Below are 25,226 nucleotides of genomic sequence, written 5' to 3' on the forward strand. Positions count from 1 at the left end.
AACCATGCAGAAACCCAAATGGGATTTTGCCAGCCCCTTCGTTATGCTTTTACAGCTGCTTATTTGCTTGATGAGTACTTTCCTTCTGCCATCTCTCTTATTTTGTGTAGACGTAGGGTCATTATAGTAAAACTAATGTTAGAACCCAGAAGTAAATAGTTGTCCAATGAGATCAGATTTTATTTTTCACAATAATTTGGATGAATTGAGTGTGTAAATGGATAACCTGTGAATAGCTCACTACTTTCTAAGAAAATACAGTGGAGCAAGGGGAAGAATTTTGGGATGTACTTCTTTCACCCCAAGCCTTTAAGCCAGGGGTTATTGTACATAGGGCAAATTTTCAAAGTCTGGCAAGATTATCTATGGATAATGAGCAAACCCTTATACACAGTTGGTGGGTATGTAAATTGATGCATACCATAATGTAGCCAATATGGAAAGCAGTTTGGTGAGTCCTCAAAAAACAAAAAATAACAATTCCATACAATCCAGTTACCCCACTTCTGGGTATTCACTGAAAAAATACTAAAGCCCTAATTGGAAGTGATATAGCATGCCGTGTTTATTGTAGTATTATTCACAATAGCCAAGAAATGGAAACAACCTAAAAGCCTGTTGACAGGTGAATTGACAAAGAAGACGTGGTGTATATATACATGATGGAATGCTATTCAGCTACTAAAAAATGAAATCTTGCTATTTGCAACAACATGGATGACTGTACAGGGAATTATGCTAGTGAGAAAAGCCAGACAGAGAAAGACACACACTATGATTTCACTCATACATGACATATAGAGAAAACAAACAGATGAATTAAATAAAACAAACAAAAAAAATTTTAGATTGTAAGACTATTAGTGTGTGACTGAGGGGTATCAGGAATCCCAAACAGTTAAGGGGTCTGGCCCATCATGTGCACAAAGGCAAAGGAAGCAGACACTTAGTATGAAAGATTTTAAATAGAATTGGTGTGGAGAGAGAGAGAGACAGAGAGAGGGAGGGAGGGAGGGAGGGAGGGAGGGAAAAAAGGACTTCAAACAATAGTTTCCCAATAAAATTCCCAAAATTATCCATCCTCACATGGGTAAATGCCCAGCCAAATAGGCTTGGCAAGAAGCAGGGCCACTTACTCCAAAAGCCTGCCACAAGTCTGAGGTAACATCTGGCATGGAATCCCAAGAAAGGGGTAAGGCAGGTACCAGAGATATGGGACAGAAGGAGGAGACTCAAAATTCAAAATATACCACATTATCCAATTTGAGGTTAAGGTAATGGCTGCTGTGGTCTGTGTGAAGGACTAGAATAGCCTCCCCATGTATCTCTTTTCCAAGTCTCTCCCTCAAGTATCTCTTCACATGTGCTCTTCCTCCCTCCTTTGCTGACTTCCATTTATATATCCACCCCTCATTGCTGGAGGCCTGGGTCATGGCATTTGGGAACCTATAGTCCAAGGCTACTGCATGTAAGTGCAGGCAGGAAAAATGGCACCCATCCAGTGCTCCTCTCCTTTTCATGGAAATGTTTCATGGAAGTGTATCTGTAACAAGACCAATTTTTTTTTAAGATTTATTTATATATGCACATAAGACCTGGGGTATAGGTTAGAGGTGCAGGGGGTGAGAGGATTCACCAGAGACAGAGGGGAGCAGAACAGGTGGGTTGAATGAAATACACTACTGAGGGGAGCAGTGGGCGAGTCAGGAGAGGTCTGCCACGCCATGTGGGTGTCTCGCTGGCCGGCAGGGGACCTAACTTGTGCTGCAGAGGCTGCGGACAGCGGACAGCGTCACAGTGCTGTGCTTAACCCCTTGCGCCACCAGAGAGGCCCAGTAACAAGACCAATTAACGATGACCAGAAGGGAAGGGGGAGTGGTACATGGGTACCATGACAAAGGGGACAATTGTATGGTCTCCTTGAAAGACAGAATTGGACTTGTTGAACACATTGATTTATAATGAAGCATACTTGAAACATATATAATATTATGATTAAATGTTATTTCAATAAAAATAATAATAAAAAAAAGTCCACTGCAGCTGGCAGTAGAATGCTGCTTTCCAGCATTCTCCAAGTAAAATGCAATATTTATTGTTTCAGAGGATTAGATGTAATATGATAAGGACTGCGCTGGTTTATAACGCTCTGTCCTCTTAATTTTTTCTGATATTTACCCAGAGACTGATTAGAGTCATCTTTACCAAGAGCCAGAGAAAATAGAAATTTGATCACGTGATTTGGTTAGTGAGGCGTTTTTAGGTAGTAAAGCAATCTTTGAGCTGGAACTAATACGACCTGGGTTCCTGGCGCTTACAGCATCTTACTGTGTAACTGCCCAGCCAATGCTTTTGATAATTATGGTAATTTAGAAAGGATACACCTGGTTGAAAATTCTTTGCCTCTTAAGATGAGACTCTTGGAAGCCATGTAATTTCTGATTCTGTTTTCTCCCCTAAAAAGTGACATTGTAGGACCTCCCTGGTGGCACAAGGGGTTAAGTCTCAGCACTATGAAGCTATCTGCTGCCACTGCAGAATGAGTTCAATCCCCAGCCAGGGAGCTAACACACATGGCTCAGCAGACCTCTTCTGTGTCACCCACTGTTCCCCTCAGCAGTGTATTTCAGTAGCTCTGCCTGTTCTGCTCCCCACTTTTCTGGTAAGTCCTTTCACTACCCCACACCTCTGGTCTACACCACAGCTCTTGTATGCAAAAATAAATAAATATTTAAAAATAAAAAATAAAGTGACATTGTAGCTATCCTACTTTCATTATTTGGGTGTGGTAATTTGTGTAGAAGTGTTTAAATTACAAAGGGCTACACAGAGGTGGGTTTTATTTTGATATCTGTCTCCCTATCCCATTGGATCCCTGAAATCCCCTATACTCTGTCTCTTGATACTGTGGAACGTTCTCCTGGTCTTATCTGTTTTGCCTGGCCTTCCCTGCCATGACACCCAGACAGGAGTTTCTGAGAATGAGATTACTATCGTCAATTGTTTATTTGTGTTAGGCTCATGAAATGCACCCATTGTCTGGGCCTCTTGGTGCTCAGTTACAGTTAACAAAACCTAATTACTACTGGCAGACACACGAGACCTAATGGCTTGAAATTCAAGGGCCTTTGCCTGCAGCTGACATGGCCCCCTGTCAACATGTACCTGTGAGAAGGAGGCCTTATTGCTGCCTTTGCCACTGGTGACTTGGAAGCCTTGCGTGCCTGAAAATCTAGTTCTCACAGATCAAACTAACAACAACAAAACCACACCAAACAGCAAAAGTTAGAGAGTTTTGAACATTTACAAAGAGACTGGCAGTAGAATGCTGCTTTCCAGCATTCTCCAGGGAAAATGCAATGTTTATTGTTTCAGAGAATTCTTTCTCCAAAGAGACTGTTCTCGCTCCACTTTCCTTCTTTCTCCAAAGAGACTGTTCTCTCTCCACCTTCCTTTTGTGGTCAATAACATGTACATGACTTATTGTTGCTGAGCTCCAATTAGCTTTGAACTGTGCTGGAGTTAGAATTATTGAGTTACAACATCAGATTTTAGAAGTGGGTTCTCCATGCCCATGCTGCCCTCCTTGACCCCTGGCTGGACATTTCTGCTACTAATAAGCTCAGACTTAAGTGGGAGGGTCAAGGCTATGAGATCAGGAACCAGGCTGTCAGGATTTGCAGGATGGAAACTTAGGGACAAAGAAAAGGGAGTTGATAAAAGGAGAAAAGAAAGAGATGGCAGAGGAAACACAATGAGAGTCAGGCTGGCATAGAAGAGAGGAAGGCAAAGGCAAACTTTAAAATGTTTTAAAGTAAAAACAGCTGTTTTCAGATGTCCCTTAGTGCTTTAAGACTGCCAGGGATTCCAGCCTCTGGACTCCTCAGTTCTCTACCCACATCAGAACCCCTGGATGCTGCTGGCGCCTGTTCCAGCTGGCAGACACAGTCACATCCCTCATCTGTGAAAAACAGTGTGACCATATCCTCTTCTTCAGGGCTGAGACATCATATGCTGATGCTCAGGATTTGAGGATCAGGAGATACTGACAAAGAGAACCTCCAGATTCCTTAATGTGGGGGGAGGCCACAGTTAAGAGAGGAAATTCGAGCACTTGTTAGAAAACATGAGTTAAGGTTTCCCAACTCTGTACTTAATTGTTGAGGGGCTTCTAGGCAAGTTTGATTTTTTTTTTTACCTGTAACTCACATTACACCTTCATGCCTGCCTATGGTTTATTGACATAATGGAGCCAATCCCTAGTGTGTGTACCTCCTGTGACACTTTCCACTGCCTTGTGTTTAAATATTTGAATAACTTATCTCCTTTGGTAGGTTATGTGCTCATTAAGGGCAGGATACTACAGATTTATTACCTAGCATGATGCCTGGCACCTAGCAGCTATAAAAATATCTGCAACAGATATCTAATAATAATATAAACAAGGAAGAGGATGGTTTCCTTCTGACAATACCAGTTAGTAGATCTCTAGAAATCATACCATCAGCACTGGAACTAATCTGTTACACTTTAGAATTGATGGTGCACATGTGTGTTTGGTGTTACTGGCTTAGGTTATATTTCCTGAGACTCAGAAATACCTAAAGAACATTTACACATCCATAATTTTTTTCATTTTGAAGAGTGAATTAAATTTTGACATTTTTAGATTAGAACTATTTCATTATCTTATTTTTAATATATATTTATGCATACAAGAACTGGGGTACAGGCCAGAGGTGCAGGGGATGAGAGGATTCACCAGAGACAGAATGGGGAACAGAACAGGCAGACTGACTGAAATACACTGGTGAGGGGAGCAGCGGGTGAGTTAGGAGAGGTCTGCTGTGCCATGTGTGTAGCTCCCTAGCCAGGGGATAGAACTCTTGCCACAGTGGCTACGGACAGCATCATAGGTTGTGTCTTAACCCCTTGTGCAACCAGGGAGGCCCTATTTCATTATCTTAAAAACAATCATTACCGAGCAACTGAAATCTATAATGATTGCACTTCATAAAAGTTTACACACACAATGTTGTAATTTTAGTGTATGTGCAATTTCATTCCACTTCCAGTAAATATATACAAAAATATCTTTAAAACCCACAAACTATGTGAATATATAGATTTATGTTTAAATTTTAAAATAATTGCATTTCTCCTTTAAGCAGAAATACCATGATTTCCTTCATTATCCTATTGTTTGATATTTTGGTTGTTGCCAACTTCCCCTCTGAAGTAAACATTCTTTTTTACTTAAGAAATACATACTATTATTACTGTTCAAAAAAGAAACAAAACCTGAAGGAATTTGTTGATGTCTAGCATAGTTCAGGTATTTTACTTGTAGTGTTTCACTTAATTTTCATACCCCATAAAGTGTGTCTTTCTCCTCTTTTGCACAGAAAGAAATGAACCTAGAAGTAAGTAACTTGGTAGTCACATACTCAGTAAATAAAGGTGAGGAATTATACTCAGGTGGGTCTTCCTCTCAAACCCCTGTTCCTCCACAATACTAAACTCCTAGGAGCAGGACTGGTAGTTCAAAAGGTGTTACTAGCTTATGGCTCTAATTGTATTTTTCTATGTGACTTTCCAAAAGTTTTTGCTATTATATAAAGCCCCTGTTCCCGAGTATACGGTTTTCTATATAACCTTGTCTGACTTCATTTTTTAAGGTAAGACACCCAAAGACTCACATCCCCTTTCTTCATTACCTTAAAAGTACTGTTTTGAGACAGACCTTTCTTTTTTAAAATTCTAATTAAATGTTTTTACTTTTTTATTAAATTTGCTTTTTATTTATGTTTTTACACCATTATTCATTTTTAAACGTTTGCTCCCCCCTGCCCTCAGGTGTAGTCCTCATAGAATTTCTGAGACAGACCCTTCTAAATCTTGACTAGTACCTGCCTGGCATGGGTGCTGGATTCTATCTCAATTCTTCCTGAGCTCACCTAGCCAGGGACAATGGGCCTTACTCCAAGGTGGGACACATGTGGCCTGCAAAGCAGAAATGGAAAAAAGTTACACTTATTACTTTCTTTATTATGCTCCATCCAATCCCCCCCTCTCTCCCCACCCCCCACTTCATTCCCTTCTCTCTCTGAGAAATATAGCAGCATAGCATATTCTGTCCAGATGCAAGTGATCCAGGCACTCTGCTTTGACTTCTCCTGCATTTCTCTTATTGCACTAATGGCAGTGCTGGGGTAACACACATCAGAAGATGTCACTGTGGGAAAGAGAGTGCCACTGGGAACTTGCACAAGGGACTCAGGGACCATTTGCACATCCCATTTTTGTCTTTGGGGATTCAGGAATGAATTTAATGTTCCACTAAGCACATGGAAACATGGGGCTGCCAGCTAGTGGTTCCTCTCTGAAAATCTGCAGAACTCATATGATAAATGAGATTCTTTCTTATTGGCACTTAGTAATCACTACACTAAAAGGGCCCTTGTGCTTCAATGGCAGAACAGTGACTTAGAGGCTTGCTCTTCGTGTTACCTATTCAAGTAGTCCCCATGATGCCCATGAGAGCCCCAGACATCAGCATAGGTACACAACCTATGTGCAAAATCCACACATTGGCCAGGACAGCTGCTCAGCCAAGGGTTTAATTGGTAGCTTAATATTGAGATCTGTTTGAGCTGCTTTCTCTTGCACCAGGTTCTTGAAAGCTTGAGAAATAAATAAAAATGGTTTATCTGTGGTTCAAAGAGGATTTTTCCCTGAAGCTGATTTTACTATAATATATAGCTTAATATAAAACCTGGCATTCTGAATACAGTTAGTCTTCAAAGTGAATTAGGATGGTTGTGCTTTGGGCATTTTCACAGCATTAGTTACAGTATATTGCGTTAGCTTTACCAGTTGCTTCTCCTGTAAAGAAAGGTACAAAAAGATCACTCACTCGAATAGAAAACCCAAATGCCATCTTTTAACTTTCATTGAGTGTGATGGAGATGATAATTGGGCAAAACCACTTCCATTGTAAAGAAGCAATGAAGCATTCTCTGGCTCCTTTAGAAAAGGCAAGTATGGAAATCTGAGATGCTGAAAACCTGAGAATCCTTTTCATGCTAGTAATAATAATAGTGATAATGATCATAATTGTGCCAACTGTTAGCACTTTCTTCTCCTCAGGCCTTAAAATAAACAAACCTGCATTTTAAGCTATACAGTGGACCCCTATTTTTATCCATCTTTTTTAGTGTGAGAGTGGGGAGCCATAAAAAATGAATATCATCCATGCAGTTCTTGTGACCCTGTGTAGATAAAGTGGATTTCATAGTGATTAGTGGTTTGTGTATTCTGTGTGTGCAACCACACATCCATTGCTGCCTGATGTAGCTTATTACACCAGTGATGAATATGTGACGCTTACACGCACAACTGCAGACATAAAAATAATACAGCCATGGAGTTTCTTAGCATTACTTTGTGCTAGGGATTGTGCGAAGTGCTTGATGTGTGTTGTCTTGCTTATCTCTCATAACAAGCCCATGACATAGGCACTGTGATTATCTGATTTCTCATATCGGTTAACTGAGACATGAGTAAGTGCTAATGCATGGTGGATCTATGTGGATTCTAATTCCAGAACCCTTGCAGTTAATCGCTTGGTAAAGCTGCCTCCCCATACATGAGGAAATGAGAGTATTATAAGTTGAATATATTCGGAATGTGCATTGAAACTGTCAGGGATATGCAAATATGACTGCCAGCCCTGTACATACCATATTTACATTTATCCCATACAGATTGGATATTAAGAATTCCTGTGTTACCTTGTACAAGGCACAGGCAGTAATTGTGTAGTATAAAAGTACATGAGTGAATATTTAAGCCGAGGTGCTAACCTTAAAGATGGAGAGCATTCCACATTAGAGGAGAGAGGAAACTTACCAGGGGAGATAGATTCTGGCATCAAGTTGTCCAATTTGAATCCCATTCCAGTTGCTGATTAGCTGTGTGTCTTTAGGTGACCTTTCCAAGCCTCATTTTCTCTCACTTGAAAATGGGGATGACAACCAGCTCATTGAGTTGACTTACAGAATCATTGAGATGGTGCCAGATTTCACAGTGTGTACTAGTCTTACTATGATTGTGTTTGGATGTTGATCTAATTAATTTTTTTAAAAGATTTATTTTTATTTAAGCATACAAGAGCTGGGGTAGGCCAGAGGTGTGGAGGGTGAGACACCCTCACCAGAGACAGAGAGGGAAACAGAACAGGGAGACTGACCGAAGTACACTGCTGAGGGGAGCAGCAGGCAAGTCAGGAGAGGTCTGCTGCACCATGTGGGTTGCTCCCTGGCCAGGGATCGAACTCCTGCTGCAGTGGCTGCGGACAGCTTCATAGTTTGCGTCTTAACCCCTTGAGCCACCAGGGAGGTCCCTGTTGATCTAATTTAAATAAAAGTCTTTTCCCACTTTCTTGTAGAATCTATGTATTGAAGTTGTTCTTTGTAACAATTTCCTTCAACAAACAAATGTTCTCAAAATCTGGGCCACATGGTTAACCTATTTAAGGTATTTACTGTCAATCAAATGAAAAACAATTGATTTTGACAATGTTCTGTAGTTCCGAGTCAACCATGAGAGGGCGCTGTTAGTGAACCAGTAACAGGAAGGTTGAAGCAGTTTAGCTTTTTACAAACATATGGTATCTGTAAATCTAAAACTGTTCTTCCAGTAAAGTTTTTTTTTTTTTTAAGTACATGGTAATGTACTGGATTTAACTCTTTAATACATGGAGTAACTTCTTCTTTGGAGCACAGCAAGCAGGCTAATAAAGGCAGCCAACAGGGCCTCCCCGGTGGCAAAGCTGGTTGAGCGCAGCACTGTGAAGCTGCCCACAGCCTCGGCAGCGTGGGTTCGATTCCCGACCGGCCAGGGAGATTCCCACATGGCGCAGCAGACCTCTCCTGTCTTGCCTGCTGCTCCCCTCAGCAGTGTCTTTGGTCTGTCTGCCTGTTCTGCTCCCCACTCTGTCTCTGGTGAATTCTCTCAGCCTCCCGCACCTCTGGCCTGTACCCCAGTGCATGTATAAGTAAATAAATCTTTAATAAATAAATAAATAAAGGCAGCCAACAGAGCGGGCATTTCTTGAATCTACTTCCTTATCCATAAGATGTGGGGGTTGGTTGGCTTCCTCTAAGGTGTTTTTCCACTTTGAAACACAAATGGACAAACAGACATTTAGGGGGCATTAATGATGGCTTAATGTTGGCTTTATGGTCAGGATTGGCAGACATCCTGTGGGTGATTTACTGGAGTGTGGACAACATCAGAAGTCCAGTCAGCTTGGCTTTCCTGAGGGCAGATTGGGAGACTGGCCTGTCTGGAGCGCTTTGGAAGAAATAGGATGAAATCCCTTCACTCAGGAATAGTCAACCTGAGGCCCTCACTTTCAAACAGAAAAAGGATTGATTAAACTCCAATTTGGGATGTTTTCTTAAGTGCTGATACATAATCAGCTGTTGCCAAGTGTTTTCTTGTTCCTTCCTCTAATTGTTCCCCAAAGATCCATAGTCCAAACACCCTTACCTAAGAAACCCGAGCTTTGAGTTAATCAGGAAAGAATGTTCTGGGCAAAGAGCATTATAGGCCCAGGTGACATCTCCCAAGAACTTCTCAGTGATGTAGGCCAAGTGTGACGTGGTAATAATCCAAGCACAGTTATGACCACAGTCAGAGCTGTCCCTAGAGAGCTCAGGGTTGAGGCAGAAGACGTTCGTTAGTCTTGTCTCTCCAGAAGGGCATTGCCGAGAGGAGCACTCTCCAGAGAGCTTGAGGCTGGAACACTCATCCCTCCGGGTGCCTCCTCAAACCGCCAGAGTGGTCATTTCTACATCCACAGCACTTTACTGAGCTTGTACACAGTGTGGGGCTATGAGTTTAGTACAGGATGACAAACATGAATGGGACCTCGACTAAAGATTAATCTGACCTTGATGCAGATACAGGCTGAAGGGAGGTAGAAAGGGCCCATCAGGGCCTCCCCGGTGGCACAGAGGTTGAGCGCTGGGCTGCGAAGCTGCCCGCAGCTTCTGCAGCTCCGGTTCGATCCCCGGCCGCCCAACGAGGGTCCCACATGGCTCACAGACCTCTCCTGCCGTGCCCGCTGCTCCCCTCCACAGTGTAATTCGTCAGTCTACCTGTTCTGCTCCCCGCTCTGGCTCTGGTGAATTCTCTCACCCTCCTGCGCTTCTGACTGTACCCAGTGCTTGTATAAAGAAAGAAATAAATCTTTAAAAAAAAAAAAAAGAAAGAAAAAGAAAGTGCCCATCAATAATTATGATCTAAGATGGAAAACAATGTGTTGAAAAGCAGTATGAGTAAATTGTACCAAGGATTTTTGTTTCCTTATACTGGTAAGCACTGATTTAAGTGAATATGGAGGACATTCTCCAAGGAGAAAAGAAAGAGAAGTCATAAAAATACAGGTAGAAAAGCGAATATAGGTGTGGACTTGCTGCAGAGACTTGGAACCTATGGAGTGCCATGGAACCTTACACCTGCAAGAGTCCTCTGAGGTCCTCTGGGCTCAACCTCAATGTGAGAATGTCCCCTATAGTTTCGGGCTCCACTTGAACTCCTCCATTGATGGGGAATTCAGCATTTATTTTTGAATTAACAGTGTCTGGGATCTCTAACAATGTAGTTTGTGTGAGGAGAGAAAGACACAGACAGGAGCGACAAGTGGAGAGTGAGGAAGAGGTAGAGCAGTAACCTAGATTTTCAGTACCCTGGTGGGGTTCTGCTGGAAGGGCAGCAGGACCAATGAGTGCAGCCTGGATGTTCTGTGAGTTAAGCTGGGGAGATTTGATGCAGGTCAGAGGGCGCCTAATGTTCTGATTCCAAGGTCCATGTTGCTGGGGGCAAACTTACACAGAGAATGTGATCATATGACTAAGTCTTCAGGACGGGAGACTTTGCCCTGTCGAGCAAGATTTAAGCTAGTGCCTTACTACATCCTGGAAACATTAATGCACAGACTTAATGAGAACCTGAAGACCACAGAGAAGCTAATTTTAAAGATCTTTCTGTATTTACTAAGCCCTCCATTTCAGCGGGGAGTGACAAGCTTCATTTAAGCAAACCAGCCCCTTGGTGCCTCGCTGCTGCCCTTTGTGTAAGAGGCCAGTGGCTTCCTCCTTGTGTGTGTGAATAACCTGCGGGAAGCCTGGTGTAGACCAGCATCAGTAATAGCAGCCTCCGGGCCCCAGCCATCGCAGAGCCCTGCTGAGGTGCCTCAGAGCTACAGGTAGAAAACCTAACAGGTAAGCAATGTTAGAGACTGTGGCATTCAAGTTAGAAAATAGAGCTGCAAGGACTTTATTAGAAATGAGAAATAGCTTACGTGTCCTGAACAGGCCATGAATAGTATTTTTTGCCAGTATTTCTAGCAAGTGAGTTCTGCAAAATGTTTGAGATAGTATGTCTTTTAAAAAATACTTAGAATTCAATAGGAATTCCAAAGATATGGGTGTTAACTTGGTGGTGTGTTTTATGTAGGGAACAAATGAAAACTGACTGAATTAAACAGGGAAACAAATGTATCCATTTGCACCATACCAAAATTTAATATGTGTACCAAATTGCAAATCACAGAATGACTGAGAGCCAGTTTGAATGGCAGCTGGAAAAATATATTTTATAGGAAGTTAAATAGAGTAACACAGTGGAGTGGGGGAAATGGTGGTTTTGGTGTCAAAATACCTGGCTTTGAGTCACACATCAAGTTGACACCAAAAGTTCTTATTCTCTCTAGCCCTCAGTTTGCTATCTCTAAGATGGGGGAAATCACAGTTAGCACATAGGATTGTTATACAACTTAAATGAGAAACTATAGTCCCTGACTCAAACAATTATAGATGAGTTTGAACATTTTTAGGACTTTGCAACCTTTCTAATCAATGCCTCACTTAAGCAGATTCTTCATTCGGATTAAATCTTCATTATCATATATTTGCATTGAACTAAAAGTGTCTGAGTGTATAAGTTGATTATTTACAGATATGTTTTTATTAAGTAATGGTGTTTTTGCTAAGTTCTAACATTTGCTAATATTCAAGTAATATATAAAATGTATCGGGGATTTCCCGCAGGAAGGAATTTCTTTTGCTGTAAAGTAAAAAGGCCTTTGCAAAAGCAAATAATCATTCCATTATATCTTTTGTACAAATCTAAATGTTCACATATTGGGATTAATCCTAGAAAGATATTTAGGTTTGATTAATTTCTTGCTCTGTGTGGGCTTGATGAGGAATTCAATACACATAGTGTCTTTGGTTTTGTTTCTAATTATTTAAATATTTATTTAATTATTTAAAATGGAGGTGCAAGTATTACCTACAAAATAACACCGAAAGTAATTAAAGTCGAATTTGACCTGAAGAGGTTTGATTTATAGAAAGCAGCTTGAATTCCAGTCTTAGGACCTTCGTCCAAGATTTATCTTGCCAGTGCCTCAGTTTCCCATTTGTGAACCTGGGTGAAACAGAGTGGAGGAAGGGCATTGGACTAAATATCTAATGTTTGTTCCAGACATATACTTTTGTTGCCTAAGGAAGGCCTATTGCTTTTACATTTTTTTTTTCCACCTGTCAGTTATGATGGTCTTCTAGAGTACCTGTTTTTTACAAACAGGGAGTGGGTAAGAAAATAGAGCCCTTTCTCTTTCTGGAATTTTGGAAAGACAAGGTCATTCTACATGTAGTGATATGTTCCATGCCCATTTGAACATTCTAGTTATTCAGCATGTGACTTCCTTGTGTAATGCTCCTTATTCAAGTTGGTTAACTGAATGCAAATGTTCACACATATCAAGAAGTAATCTATATTAATGAATCCTTTTGTAAAACAAATGATTTCTTTTATATGAAGGATCATTCCAACTCATGCATATTTATGATCTGTGTTTTCATACACTAGGATTGCTTAGAGCAAAGTAGATCTTTCTGGTTCCTACACTCAGAGCTACAATAGAGACTTTGGAAATCACCTAGCATAACCAATCTCCAAATTCCACTTTCAAGTTATTTAAAATACCATGGAGTCACTGACTTGAGGAGGGTGTTCCAGATTCTCAACCTCAAGAACAGGGGGAGGCAAGCACTGGAGCTTTTGTGACTAGGGACAGCCCTGGGGCAGAGTGCAGCCAGGACAGAATCAAAGGGATGATTCCTGAAAACCACGAAAGGTATGTAAAGGCTAATATCCCCCTGTTGCTTGCAAACAAACATGCTTTTGCACCATCAGAACAAAGTAGGCATTTTTATCATTTCAGCATTAGATCTCAGGGTAATAAGTAACCACAATTCTGTTCAGCCCTAGAAGCAATTTGGAGCACATGGCTCAGAGCACTTCTACCTTTTTGGATTCTGGTTTGCTTGTCTGTAAGAAATGGCGACTTTTCTCATTTGGGGAAGGTGGAATGACCTGAGATGCTGTCAAATTAAAAGGCTTAGGTAGTTGGTTTAGCTCTTTAATCATTTCCTAGAGTTTTGGAGTCTTCTCTACTAGTAAGTTGAGCTTCAACTCAAGTCTTGGTCTTTGTTTGCAAAGCCTCTTTATCTTCCGTGACCCTCCCCATTTCGATATGTGACTTTAGCAAAAGTCTGTAACCTCCCAGTGCCTCATTTTTCTATTCTCTAAAACAGAATCAACAGTGGAGATAAAATAATGGTTGCTTCAAAATCTCTGTTCCACCAATCTGGAGTTTTGTGATCACCAAGATGTAAACTCCTCCAGGGCATAGTCTTGCTTTTGTGCAGCCCTGTTTTGCAGCATCTAGAACACTGCATGCTCAATATATTAAGAGGAAGGGGCAAATGAAGGCAGATATATAGATATAGATATAATCTCTTGGTCTTATCCCTCACTTAGCTGAATATTATGATCTAGTCAAGCTGTTCTTTTGGTAAATGTAAGAATATACCAAGCTCTCTTTTACACCTCAGTGCCTTTGTACATGGCGTCCCTCCCTGCCTGGAAACATGCCCCCATTGGTCTACTGGGAAAATTGCTCTACTAGTCCCTCTACTAAGCTTTAACCTAGAATAGGTACTGTCTTTCTCATGGAGTTCTCTCTGATAAAGATCTCTCTCCTCTGAATTCACATTATATGTTTCTGTTGAAGGGGATTTCCTTACCAAATTATACTTTTACAATAGCTTTTCTGCTCCCACCCAAAGCCCCCATTAGAAGCAGTAGAGATCAGGGTCATCTTTGACCGGCATTAAAAAATTATTTTTAGCACTAAATGAATAGTTTTATGAAACTTTTCACAAACCTTTTACAGTACCAAGAATTATTGGTGTACTTGGAGTCTGGGCATATGAAGTACTTTTTGATTGATTTGCAAGATTACCAGGTACACACCACCAAGCTACAATTTTCTTAGCAGATATAGGCAGAACTCCATTTTAAATGGCATAATCACACAGCACATTTTGTTCTTCTGAAACATAACATCAACCACCAATAACACATACACACAAAATAAAAGAAAAATACGTAATTCTCTTTCCCTAAATCTCTCTCTCTCTCTCTCTCTCTCTCTCTCTCTCTCTCTCTCTCTCTCACCCATACACACACACAAATATACATTACTTTTCATAATCTAACTCCAAGTCCTACTGTTTAACACACTGTAGATGCTCAGTAAATTCAGTCTCATTTCTTCCACTGCTTGTTTCTGGAAAAAAAGCAGTATCATCTTACAGCTCCATTTATTTATCTCCTCCTCACGCTTTAACCTGTAGCAGCCACATTTCTTCTCTTGCCATTCCATGGAAACTGTTGTCTCAAAGGTCATTAGGACCTAATCACAAAATCTAATGGAATGATCTCAGTCTTCCTCCTGCCTGACTTTATTACATCTGGCATCATTTATCTCATTGAAAATGTGGTATAAGTGAAAAAAACAAAACATGAGGGCCTCCCTGGTGGCACAGCGGTTGAGCACTGGGTTGCGAAGCTACCCGCGGCCTCTGCTGCGCCGGTTCAATCCCCGGCTGCTCCCCGGCCACTGGAGGAGGGTCCCACATGGCGCGCAGACCTCTCCTGCCGCCCGCTGCTCCCCTCAGCAGTGTACTTCGGTCCTTCTGCCTGTTCTGCTCCCCGCTCTGGCTCTGGTGAATTCTCTCACCCTCCCGCGCTTCTGACTGTACCCAGTGCATGTATAAACAAACAAACAAGCAAATAAATAAATAAAATAATAAATAAAACATGCCTCTATAAAAAAAAAAAGAATTATGTATTTCTAAAAAAAAAAAAAAAAAAAACATGAGTTTTTAAAGACCCTAGTTGAATGTGTGCTCATCATCATCTTCTACTTACTGGCTGTGAGAACTTGGGCAAGTCACTTTGTAAAATCTCTCATCATCCTAAAATGAAACTTTTGGTATCTATTTCTCAGTGTTGTTAGGAGCGTCATATGGGATGTTGTGTGCGAAGCACTTAGTCTGGTAGCCAGCCTGTTGTAATCATTCAATAGATGTGGCCTTGACTTGGAATCATCACTCATTCTTGATTTTCATCCAATCTACCTCTCTGAGTAATCTTCAAAGGATTTTTATTTTCCTTGCTTAACTCCTATCTTTTTCTGCTGTCCTGTCAGTTTCTCCATCCCTGACCTGAGCTGTTTGCCATGCCTGTAGTCCATATTCCAATCATATTGACTGATTGCATGACAGTCTCCTGACTGGCCTCTGTGTGTCCCATCTTTTGCTTCCTCAGTACATATTTCACACTGTCATCTGAATTGATGGTCCATAAATACAAGTTGACAATATTGCACACACAACCAGCTTGAATAGTATCTTTTTATTTAAAGAATAAAATCTAAACTTTTAGCACTCATCGCAGTCTGACCACTTTATGTCCAGCCTCATCTCCTTTTATGGCCTTCTAATAGGCCCTGAATTAGCTTCCCCTATTTTCCTGTCTCTCCAGGAGTTCTTATTCCTTGAAGCTTTTATGCAACCCATTCCTTTATTCCAGAATGCTCTATTCTTCTTTTCTACTGAAATTCATACTCTAAGTCTTAAATACCAATTCCTCCATTAGGGCCTGCCTAGACCAACTTTTTTGCCTCTAGTTAAAGTTTATTGCTCTTTCCCCTCACACTTTGTTGGCCCTTAGGTTTTGCACTTAATGAATTCTGCCTTGCTAGACAGACATGTGCTCCAATGCACAAACCACGTCTTAGTTGTCTTGCTGTATCCCCTGCACTTAGTATGGAGCCTCACATGGTGTTCATCTTAACAACTCCTTGTAGAATTAAACTGAATTGAAAATTAGCCTGCATAGTCCTTTTCCTAACAAGGGTATTATAAGAGACTTAATTAGCTCTACCAAGTGCTAACATTTATAGGGCATTTCCTGTGCGCCAAGCACTATTTTCAGGGCTCAAAACAACCCCAGGAGGGAGACACTTTCTTGATCTTACAGATGAGGAAACTGAGACACAGAAGTTAAATGACTTCTCCCTAAATCAACCAGCTAGTAAATGGTGGGAGTGGGTCTGAAATTCACACAGCATGTCATTGGGTCTAAGCACTAGATCACTATGGTTTAGTGCCAATGGCCTTTGGTAATTCTTTGAAAGGATGCAGCGGACTACCCAGAGTGTGCCACGTAAAGGAGACACACAGAGTGACCTCTGGAAGCCTTTCCAGCCCTGCTTTGCATAAAGAGTGTCCTTGTAAGACTTAGAGGACAAGAGATGATGTCTCTCTGTGCCTTGATAGCCCAGTGTCAAAAACAGGGACATCCAAATGTTGTGTAAAGCATTCTTCAACTTTCTAAGCCTTTTGATAAGCAATGAAACCTGGGAGGCTTATCTGTAGACAGTCCCCTGTGGCAACGTCATTGCTTACCCTGACCCTTGCCAGCGGCTAGGGGAAGCACTCAGCCAAGCTTGCCCCTTGCCAGCCCTCTGTTCTCAGGAAACGGAGATATTTCATAGCATTTTCTCCATTTTCTTCAAAAGGAGAAGCTGGGGTGGGTAGTCAGCTGTGGTTTTATTTCAGCATCCTCCACCCTCCCCTAACCTCACAAATTCAGTATGTGGTTCCTCTGACTTCAGCAGTAGCTGGCTCTCCTCTGGGGAAATGAGGTAGGGATTAGTGAAAGGACCAGGAACAAGACGCCATGGGAAGGAGGTGGAGCTTACTCCCTTCAATTCTGTCTCTTGTCCACTACTCGCCAAGGTATTCCATACCCCACTACCACTTTAGCTGGTCCCTGCATTTCTACTACACCTTGCAAGGCATTATAACGGGTGGTCCCCAGGAAAAGGGGAGGGTCCAGGTTCCCTGCCCCACCCAAAGGAGGGTGGAGCTGAGCAGGGAGGAGAAGAATCTAACAAGGAGACTGAAGTAGGAAGGAAGAAAGACTGGGAGCAAGAAGGAGACCTGGAAGAGGCACATGGAGCAGAGAGACATGCAAAAAAGCTGCACTTGCTTTTTGGTCATGGACTCCTTGAAACAGATGTGGGTGAGAGGCCCGTGGGGACCTTAACAGTGGCAGCTTTTTTTTTTTAAAGATTTATTTATTTATACAAGAACCAGGGTACAGGCCAGATGTGCAGGAGGGTGAGAGGATTCACCAGAGACAGGGCCGGGAGCAGAACAGGCAGACTGACTGAAATATACTGCTGAGGGGAGCAGCAGGCGAGACAGGAGAGGTCTGCCACACCTTATGGGACCCTCGCTGGCCGGCTGGGATAGAACCTGCACTGCAGGGGCTGTGGACAGATTCATAGCGCTGCGCTCAACCACCTGTGCCACCAGGGAAGCCCAACAATGGCAGCTTTTATCTTGATTTTGATTTTGCTCTTTTCCTTCCAGAGTTGTCTGGCCATTTTTGCCCCTTTCCTATGGGTCCTCACCAGGAGGTGCCGTAGACTTGTAGCAGACTTTCAGGCCTCGGTGGCCCTGCTTTTGGCTAAACTTGTTTGGCTGGGCATTCACCCATGAGGGGACAGGTAACTTCGGGTGCTTGATTTGGCAACTATATTCTTTCCCTTTTCTTTGTTGCATACCAACTGTATTAAAGTTCTTTTCCATTAAAGGTCTTATGCACTAGAGTTTGTTTTGTCTTGATGCGGCAAATGGCAGAAGCTATGTAGAGCGGGCAGGTTTGGGGGCTTTGAGGTGCTCCTCACCCTGCCCTGTAACAATATAAAAAGTGTTTGTGGGTTTCAGAAAAGTGTGTAAGTAATTAGTAATCAAAATACCTGGGACCAGAAATGTGTCGTGTCAATTCAAATGGACTTTGTTAATAGGCATAAGTGAATTTTAATTTTTTTTTAAAGATATATTTATTTTTATACAAGAATTGAGGTAAAGGCCAGAGATGCGGGGGGGGGGTGAGAGGATTCACCAAACAGAGCAGAGAACAGAACAGGCAGACGGACCAAAGTACACTGCTGAGGGGAGCAGCGGGCGGGACAGGAGAGATCTGCTGTGCCATGTGGGTTTCTCCCTAGTGGGCCGGGAGTCAAACTCGTGCTACAGTGGCTGTGGATTGCTTCATAAGTTGCATCTTAACCCCTGCGCCACCAGAGAGGCCCAAATTTTTATTTTGTTAAGAAGAGAGAATCTCGGCCTTAACAGAACACTGTGGTAGGGTAGGGACTAGGCCTTTAAGAGATAATCACTCTCCTGTCACTGCCCTCAATGGAGGCTCTGGTTACCTTCAAAGACATGCACATAAAGCCACTCTCTATTCATTTTTGGTCACACATTCCGGTCCTTAATAGGTCTTACTCTCTGGAAATGTTTATCATCTAACCTGAATCTTCCACCCTGAGCTCTATACTCTCATTTCCCCTTGCTCTCAACAGGATAGCGAGACAATTATCTCTGGCCAACCTTCATTTTGCATTTGGTCACAGTTAATGAATGACACTGCCCTCACGACCTTCTTCACATTTCTGTCGGTATATCCAGCTTTCTACATCACCAAAGGCCATTTCTCTCCTGCCCCCACTGCCTGCTTCTTTCCCTTCTAGGTGGACTGCCCTTGGTATTGGCCATTCTGAGTGTTTGCGGGAGAGAGACTCTGCCTACCCACCTTGAGCGTGGACACTGTCAGTCTTGTGTGGCAGTGTGGGAGGGGACACTCCTGTCTGTGCCTGCCCTTGGCATCCCTGGGACAGGTGGGATGGTGGGTCATTGGGCGCCTGCCCCTTCCAAGCCACACTCCCTTGGATGTGCACCCAGGAGAAATCTAGTTTCACAGCTGCTATTTTTCACTTACATGCCCTCCTGGAAGTTTCGACTGAATAATAGACGGTGTCATTTATAGGTCTCCAGAAGTAATAGACAGGTGTTGGGTGTCTTGTGTCTGTAGGAAAAGGAAGCCTGAGCAGCTGAGAATAAACAACAGTTGCTTGGTAATATGAGCTCCTTTCATTTCAAGTCAGAGGTCTGGCTGCCAGGTGGGGGAAGGGGTGGCCAGGTTGTTCTGGCTGGCACCTGTCTGGGGGCCGGAGGTCAGTTTCCCAGAGAACCCTGGAGTCAGCTGGGAGCCAAATGTGGGAGAGGAGTGGGGAAGGGGAGACTTGGAGGGAAAAATCAGTGGTTGAGATTCTGAAGCAGGTAGGATTGTGGAAATGCAAAATCCTGCCCCCCTTCCCCCCCACAGCTCTTTCGGGGAAATTGTTTTTCCAAATTTTGCACTTTCATTTCCCCATGAATAAAATAACTGATGGGATGGAATAGCTACATGCCATTTTGTGACTGACCCAGCTAAAATCAGTGCTGGTAAAATGTGGATGCCACAGGCTGCCCAGAGCTGATGCATTTGAGAGACTTGGTGACCTCTAACTGGCTTCAAAAGACCTGGGTTCCAGCCCTGGCTTGGCATTGATTAGGCATTGGTATTTATCTGTGACCTTGGGAAAATTACTGTGTCTCATTTTAAGCAATTATAAAACGTGGGTAATAACATCTGTTCTATCAGCCCTAGGGTGGCTGGGGAAGATAAAGTATGTATGAAGGTCTTTTAAAAAGAGTATAAACAAAAGACACGGGATTACCTGAAAGAATTAAAGGAGAAACTGAATTCTTCCCTCAGTGAACTTGCAGCCTTAAGAGCAATGGTGGCTGGTACTTGCAGAACATTTCATTTTTCAAAGTTTTGTCACATTTATGACCTTTCTTGATGGTGCCATAGTGAAAAGGAAATAGAAACAGCTGGGGGACAAGGGGTATGTGTTCCACAGATTATAGTGGATGGAAAGGTCATGGTTTTTTTCTTTCTTTCTTTCTTTCTTTTATATATTTTTTTACATCATTTTTCATTTTTGCACAATGTATGCATTTTCATCTTAGTTATAATCCCCGTACAATTCCCACCTCCCCTTGTTTTGATCCTGCTCCCTTCTCCACCCGCCCTCCCCTGGTAGTGTGTCTCTGGTTTATAGATGCTTGTTGATTTTGATTTTACTTTATTATAATTAGGTTTTTTCCTGGTCCCTTACTTAGATTTTCTAAATTCCTGCTATGAGTGAGACCATCCGGTATTTTTCTTTTTCTTTCTGGCTTATTTCGCTGAGCATCATCCCTTCCAGCTCCATCCATGTTGCTGCAAATTGCATGAGTTTATCTTTTTTGAATGCTGAGTAGTATTCCATGGTGTATATGTTCCACATCTTCTTGATCCAGTCATCTATTTTTGGGCATTTGGCTTGTTTCCAAAGCTTAGATATTGTAAATAGTGCTGCTATAAACATAGGGGTGCAGGTGCCCTTTTGAATTAATGTTTCTGTGTCCTTTGGATAAATACCTAGGAGTGGAATTGCTGGATCATATGGAAGCTAGATGGAAAGGTTATGGCTTGAAGGAAAGAAGGGACTGTAGGCAAAGTGAACAAGGAGAGTGGTAAGATACCCTGATACCTGCTTCCCAGCATCTCAGATTTAGTTTGGGGGAAGTTTTCCCTCAGACCAGGTGAAATGTAAATGATCATTCTCAACTACTGCTGTGCCCAAGGCTTAAATTAGATCTCATAGGATTTCACATTTTAAATCCAATATCTACTGTAGGTGGAAAAAGTGGCTGAAGTGTGTGGGTAGAGGGAGCTGGTGATTTTTCTCTTTCAAAGAGGCTCACATTTAAATCAGAATGCTCAGGAAAAGTTAAAGGGGGAGGAGCTGCTCCCCTTGGAAGCCTTCCTGTCTCCCAAATACCCAGTGAACCTTTTGACCCCTGTCTTGTGCCTCCAAGAGAAGGTTGTGTCCCAGTTTCCCTTCTTCCTCTTTACACCTGAGACCCCAGGCTCCTACTTCAATGGCCCCTCAACAGATAAGTGTCTGAACTGAGTAGTTATCAGGTTGCTGCACAACGCCATCCCTGGAAGAAATTCAAGACCTTGAGCATCTCTGGTGCCTTGGCTTAGTTCTGAATCCTGCAAATGGGTGTTACAGCCCAGCTGCCTCAGAATGCCCAGAAGAAGTGTGCTGCCCCTTGCCAGGCCTACCACCTGATGGGAATGGGTTTCTCCTTCCATGCCACATCCAGGAGTTAAAATAGAGTGATACGAAACCACCCTTGAAAGAGCAAGTGACCGGATGTGGAGAAGAATCAGAAATAAGATGGGACTGCTGTTCCGGGAGTCATTTGCCAGTGGGCCTGGCTTTGGCTTCAGTGTCCTCACCCCACCCTCAGCAAAACGCATGTCACTCAAGTTTCCTGGCCTCATGCAGGTGGTGCAGTACACTGTGCTTTAGCTCCCCTTGATGTGTCATTGTAGGGCATGCTAGACCTGTGGCCAACTGCATGCTTGATGTCTTGCTGAACTGCAGGGCCATAGTTTCTCACAGTCAGTTCTTGTGATTTTTAAGTATGTGATTTTTATCTTGGCTTTGTGACACTTGTGAAATATTACCAGAACTTCATTCTGGCATAGAAACTGGGCATCAGCTTACAACCGAAAATTGGATTCACTCTTTATCCAGTGTAGGTGAATTAGATTCTGGACTTAATGGTGCCTTCTTTTGTGTTCTTCCTGGACTATTTCAAAGTACCATCTCTACTTTGGTTCTCAGAGTTAGGACTTACTGGAGAGAGAAATGGCAGTGGTCTGGGAGGTCAGAGAACAGGCCATAGTGCCTCTGCTCTAGGGACTGGGCTGTTTTAGATACAGTCTGGTGGTGCTTTCTGCTTCAATAAGGCGGATTGGTTAAACCCAGTATCTTGGGGTGTACCTGAGGCTAGGAAGTGAGTAGGTCAGCCCAGCTTGGGATGCTACCGGGCTGACCCGGGTTCTCTAGGTCTCATAACCTGGACGTATTAATTAGACTTTTTGTGACCTGCCTATGCCTCTTGTAAGTTGAAACAGAATGGAATCAGCCCCAGGAACATAAAGGGAGTACACTCAGCTCCCTGGGGCTTTGGGGAATACTTTGCCTCCTGGGTGTCACCCTTCTCTAATTTTATTCTCTGCTTGGATTGGGGACATGGTATTAACAGGTTGCTCAAATTGTATAGGGATAAATCAGTCCCTTCCCCCAGCTGATCCTGTGTTGTCCTGTGTCTCTCAGATCCCCATTGTCTGTGCTTCCTCGGTATGTCATGTCTGCTGTCCTGAGCTTATTCCACAGGAAAACTGTCCTCTCCACTCAGTTTACCATTTTGGAAGCAGCCTCTAGAAACTTTGCTGTTGGCCCTCTGATTATGCTCAGGCTTCCTGTGCTGCCACCTGCACCCCCAAACGATTCAAAGGAAGAACTTTCTTCAATGAAAAGATCGAGCTCTACAGTTCCCTAGTTTTTTCTCAACCCTGGATCTTGGGTGGCCTTGGAGGGCAAAGACTGAATTCGTTCACCCCTCCCCCCAAGAATAAGCAGGGAGTTAGTCTAATACCAGCTGCCTGGCCAATCGTGGCTTTGAGAAAGTTTGGTTCGTGATCCTATTTCATTAGGCTGATTGGAGCAGCCTATACTCGGAGGTAGCGTCCCTCCCCAAGGGATTCCGTGTACAGTTACACTAGCTGTCGCTGCCTGTGCACGCCCTTTCTGGACAGGGATGGCCTCCCTTCACCCCCCTCCTAGCCCCCTGCTCCTCCTCCTTTTTTGTTTTTATCCAGTGTCTCGCTTCCTCTCTCTCTCTCTTCCTCTCTCCCTCCTGCCTCTCCTCTTCCTCCTTGCTCTCTTACCTCCCTGCAGCGCCAAGCCGGCTCCCCAACCTGGTCTGCCGAACGCAAACCGCTGAGAGTTTGCCGAGCTGCCCCCCTGGGGCTCCGCGCCGCCGAGTCCCGCTAAGGCACAGACGCAAGCAAGCGAGGGAGAGCGGCGGAAGAAAAACAAGCGGGCGCTCGAGGGGAGCCCCAGGAGGGCGGCCGGGTGGCTGGCAGGCGGCTCCCGACGCGCTCGGGGCGCCTCTCCGGCCGCGGACGGGTCAGCCGGGCGCTCACGGCCCGCAGGACCCGCGCTCGGAAAAGTTAGACTCCCCGCGGCCGCGCGCCTGCGGCGTGCCTCGCGCTCCCTCCTCGCCATCGGCCCGGGGAGAGCAACCGGCCCGGCTTGCAGTTCCAGCAGCGAGCGTTGCCTAACGAGAGAGGCCGAGCGCGCCGCGGGCGAGGGGTGGGGAGCAGGACGCGGAGGGCGCCGTGGGAGCCGAGGCGACGCGCACCCATGCCGGCGGCCAACATGATGGAGAACCTCCAGCTGCCGGCCCTGCAGGTGCCCGAGCCGCAGGGCGCGCCCGAGGGCAGCCCGGTGTGGTCCAGCTCGTCGACCCCCACGCTCCGACGCCGGCGCTTCAAGATGCGCCGCATGAAGAACGTGCAGGAGCAGAGCCTGGAGGCCGGGCTGGCCCAGGACCTGCCCGGCGTCTTGGCTCCGGGCAAGGAGTTCCTACAGCTGCCGTCCATCGAGATTACGCCCTCCAGCGACGAGGACACCCCGTGGTCCAACTGCTCCACACCCAGCGCCTCCCCGCGCCGAAAACGCTTTCTCCTCCGCAAGTGGCTGAGGGTGAGGGAGCGGAAGGAGTGCAGTGAAAGCAGGTACGTCCCGGTTCTGCCCCCTGGCCTGTCCCCAGGCCGTTTCCCCCCAGCTGTCCTCCTCCCCAGGGCCTTTGGGCCAGAGCATGCCGGTGGAAACTTCGGGGAGCAGTGCCAAAGCCCTTTGCCAGAGTCACCACAAGCACTGCAGCACCCCCACCCATCCCACCCCCCACCTCTTGCACCGCAAGCCCTCCACCCTGGCCACCCATCTCCCGGACGCAGGCCTGGGAACCTGGGCGGCACTTTATATTATGTAGCACATTTACTTGGGCTTCGTTTACCCTACATTCCGTGCCATTGGAGCCTCTCACAAAATGAATAATAAAAACCAGAGCATTTGCCATTTATTGAGCATTATCCTGTGCGGGCCATGATGGTGAGCCCTGAAGTATTGGTCTCCAACTTTAATCCTCACAAAAACTCTTTGAAGTCGGTAGGACTATTCCCGTTGTACATATGGAGATTGCAGAAAGGTGGGAGAAGTTAAGTGGCTTCCCCACTTAGACTCCATTTCAGTTTTCATACTTTATTTTTGGTGACACCAGGCTCGTGGTCCACGCAGGTAGAGGAGGTGGCTGAGTATTCATGTTGAGTCACATTTCCTAACAGAATCAGGAGACACCTAGCTTGGGTTAATACCATTGTGGTTTGTGCCATCTACTTCTTTGCCTGGATGAATGTGGCATTGGAGTCCTTGGGGAGTTTTATTTTCCTGGGCAGAAAATTAGTACAGAAATCCCAAGGGCTGCTCTACCACTGGCCGTTTGTGTTTGAGCCAAGCCAAGCCATTGCCTTGCAGACTCATCGGCTCATTGATAACACAGCAACTTCCTATTTACCTTTAGACTCTAGGGCTCTGTCTCACAACAGTGGTTTGAGCTTCTGTGGGGGGCATCTGAGCAATTGGCCACCTTTCCTAAGAGTCCTCTTCCCAATCTGTTCCATTCCATTCATTTCAATTCAACAAGTATTAAATGTTCTTGAAAGCTCAGTCTGGTACCAGCTAATGGTGCTGTGTGGAGGAGGGAGTGAGGAGGAGGGCAGGGTAGAGTGCAGAGATGTGAAAGTTGAGGAGGAGGAGGATGGGAGGAGACTTAAGAAATTAAGACATGTGAGCTTCATTCCTGTGGAGGAAGTGGAAACCATTGGAAGGCATATACTGTGTGTGCCATGTGGCACTGCTTGTGCAAGAA

The 25,226-nt window shown here is 44.1% G+C and overlaps 1 protein-coding gene across 8 annotated transcripts in view; it reads left to right on the top strand.

The window, feature by feature from the left end:
• Positions 1–25,226, top strand: part of GRAMD1B (GRAM domain containing 1B) — a 231,355-nt gene that overhangs the window by 41,362 nt on the left and 164,767 nt on the right. For 6 of the 8 annotated variants that reach the window (XM_037505478.2, XM_037505482.2, XM_037505479.2 and 3 more), the window contains exon 1: positions 23,660–24,033. The exons of 1 other annotated variant lie outside the window; for it this stretch is intronic. In XM_037505478.2, coding sequence (XP_037361375.1) covers positions 23,660–24,033 — 374 coding nt within the window. Of the gene's footprint in view, positions 1–11,268; positions 11,292–23,659; positions 24,034–25,226 lie in introns of those variants that run through there. One more of the 8 variants, XM_037505488.2, reaches the window with a different exon arrangement.

The sequence above is a fragment of the Talpa occidentalis genome, unplaced genomic scaffold, assembly GCF_014898055.3.
Source record: "Talpa occidentalis isolate TD23 unplaced genomic scaffold, MPIMG_talOcc4v2.1 talOcc4.12, whole genome shotgun sequence".
NCBI classification, from domain to species: Eukaryota; Metazoa; Chordata; class Mammalia; order Eulipotyphla; family Talpidae; genus Talpa; species Talpa occidentalis.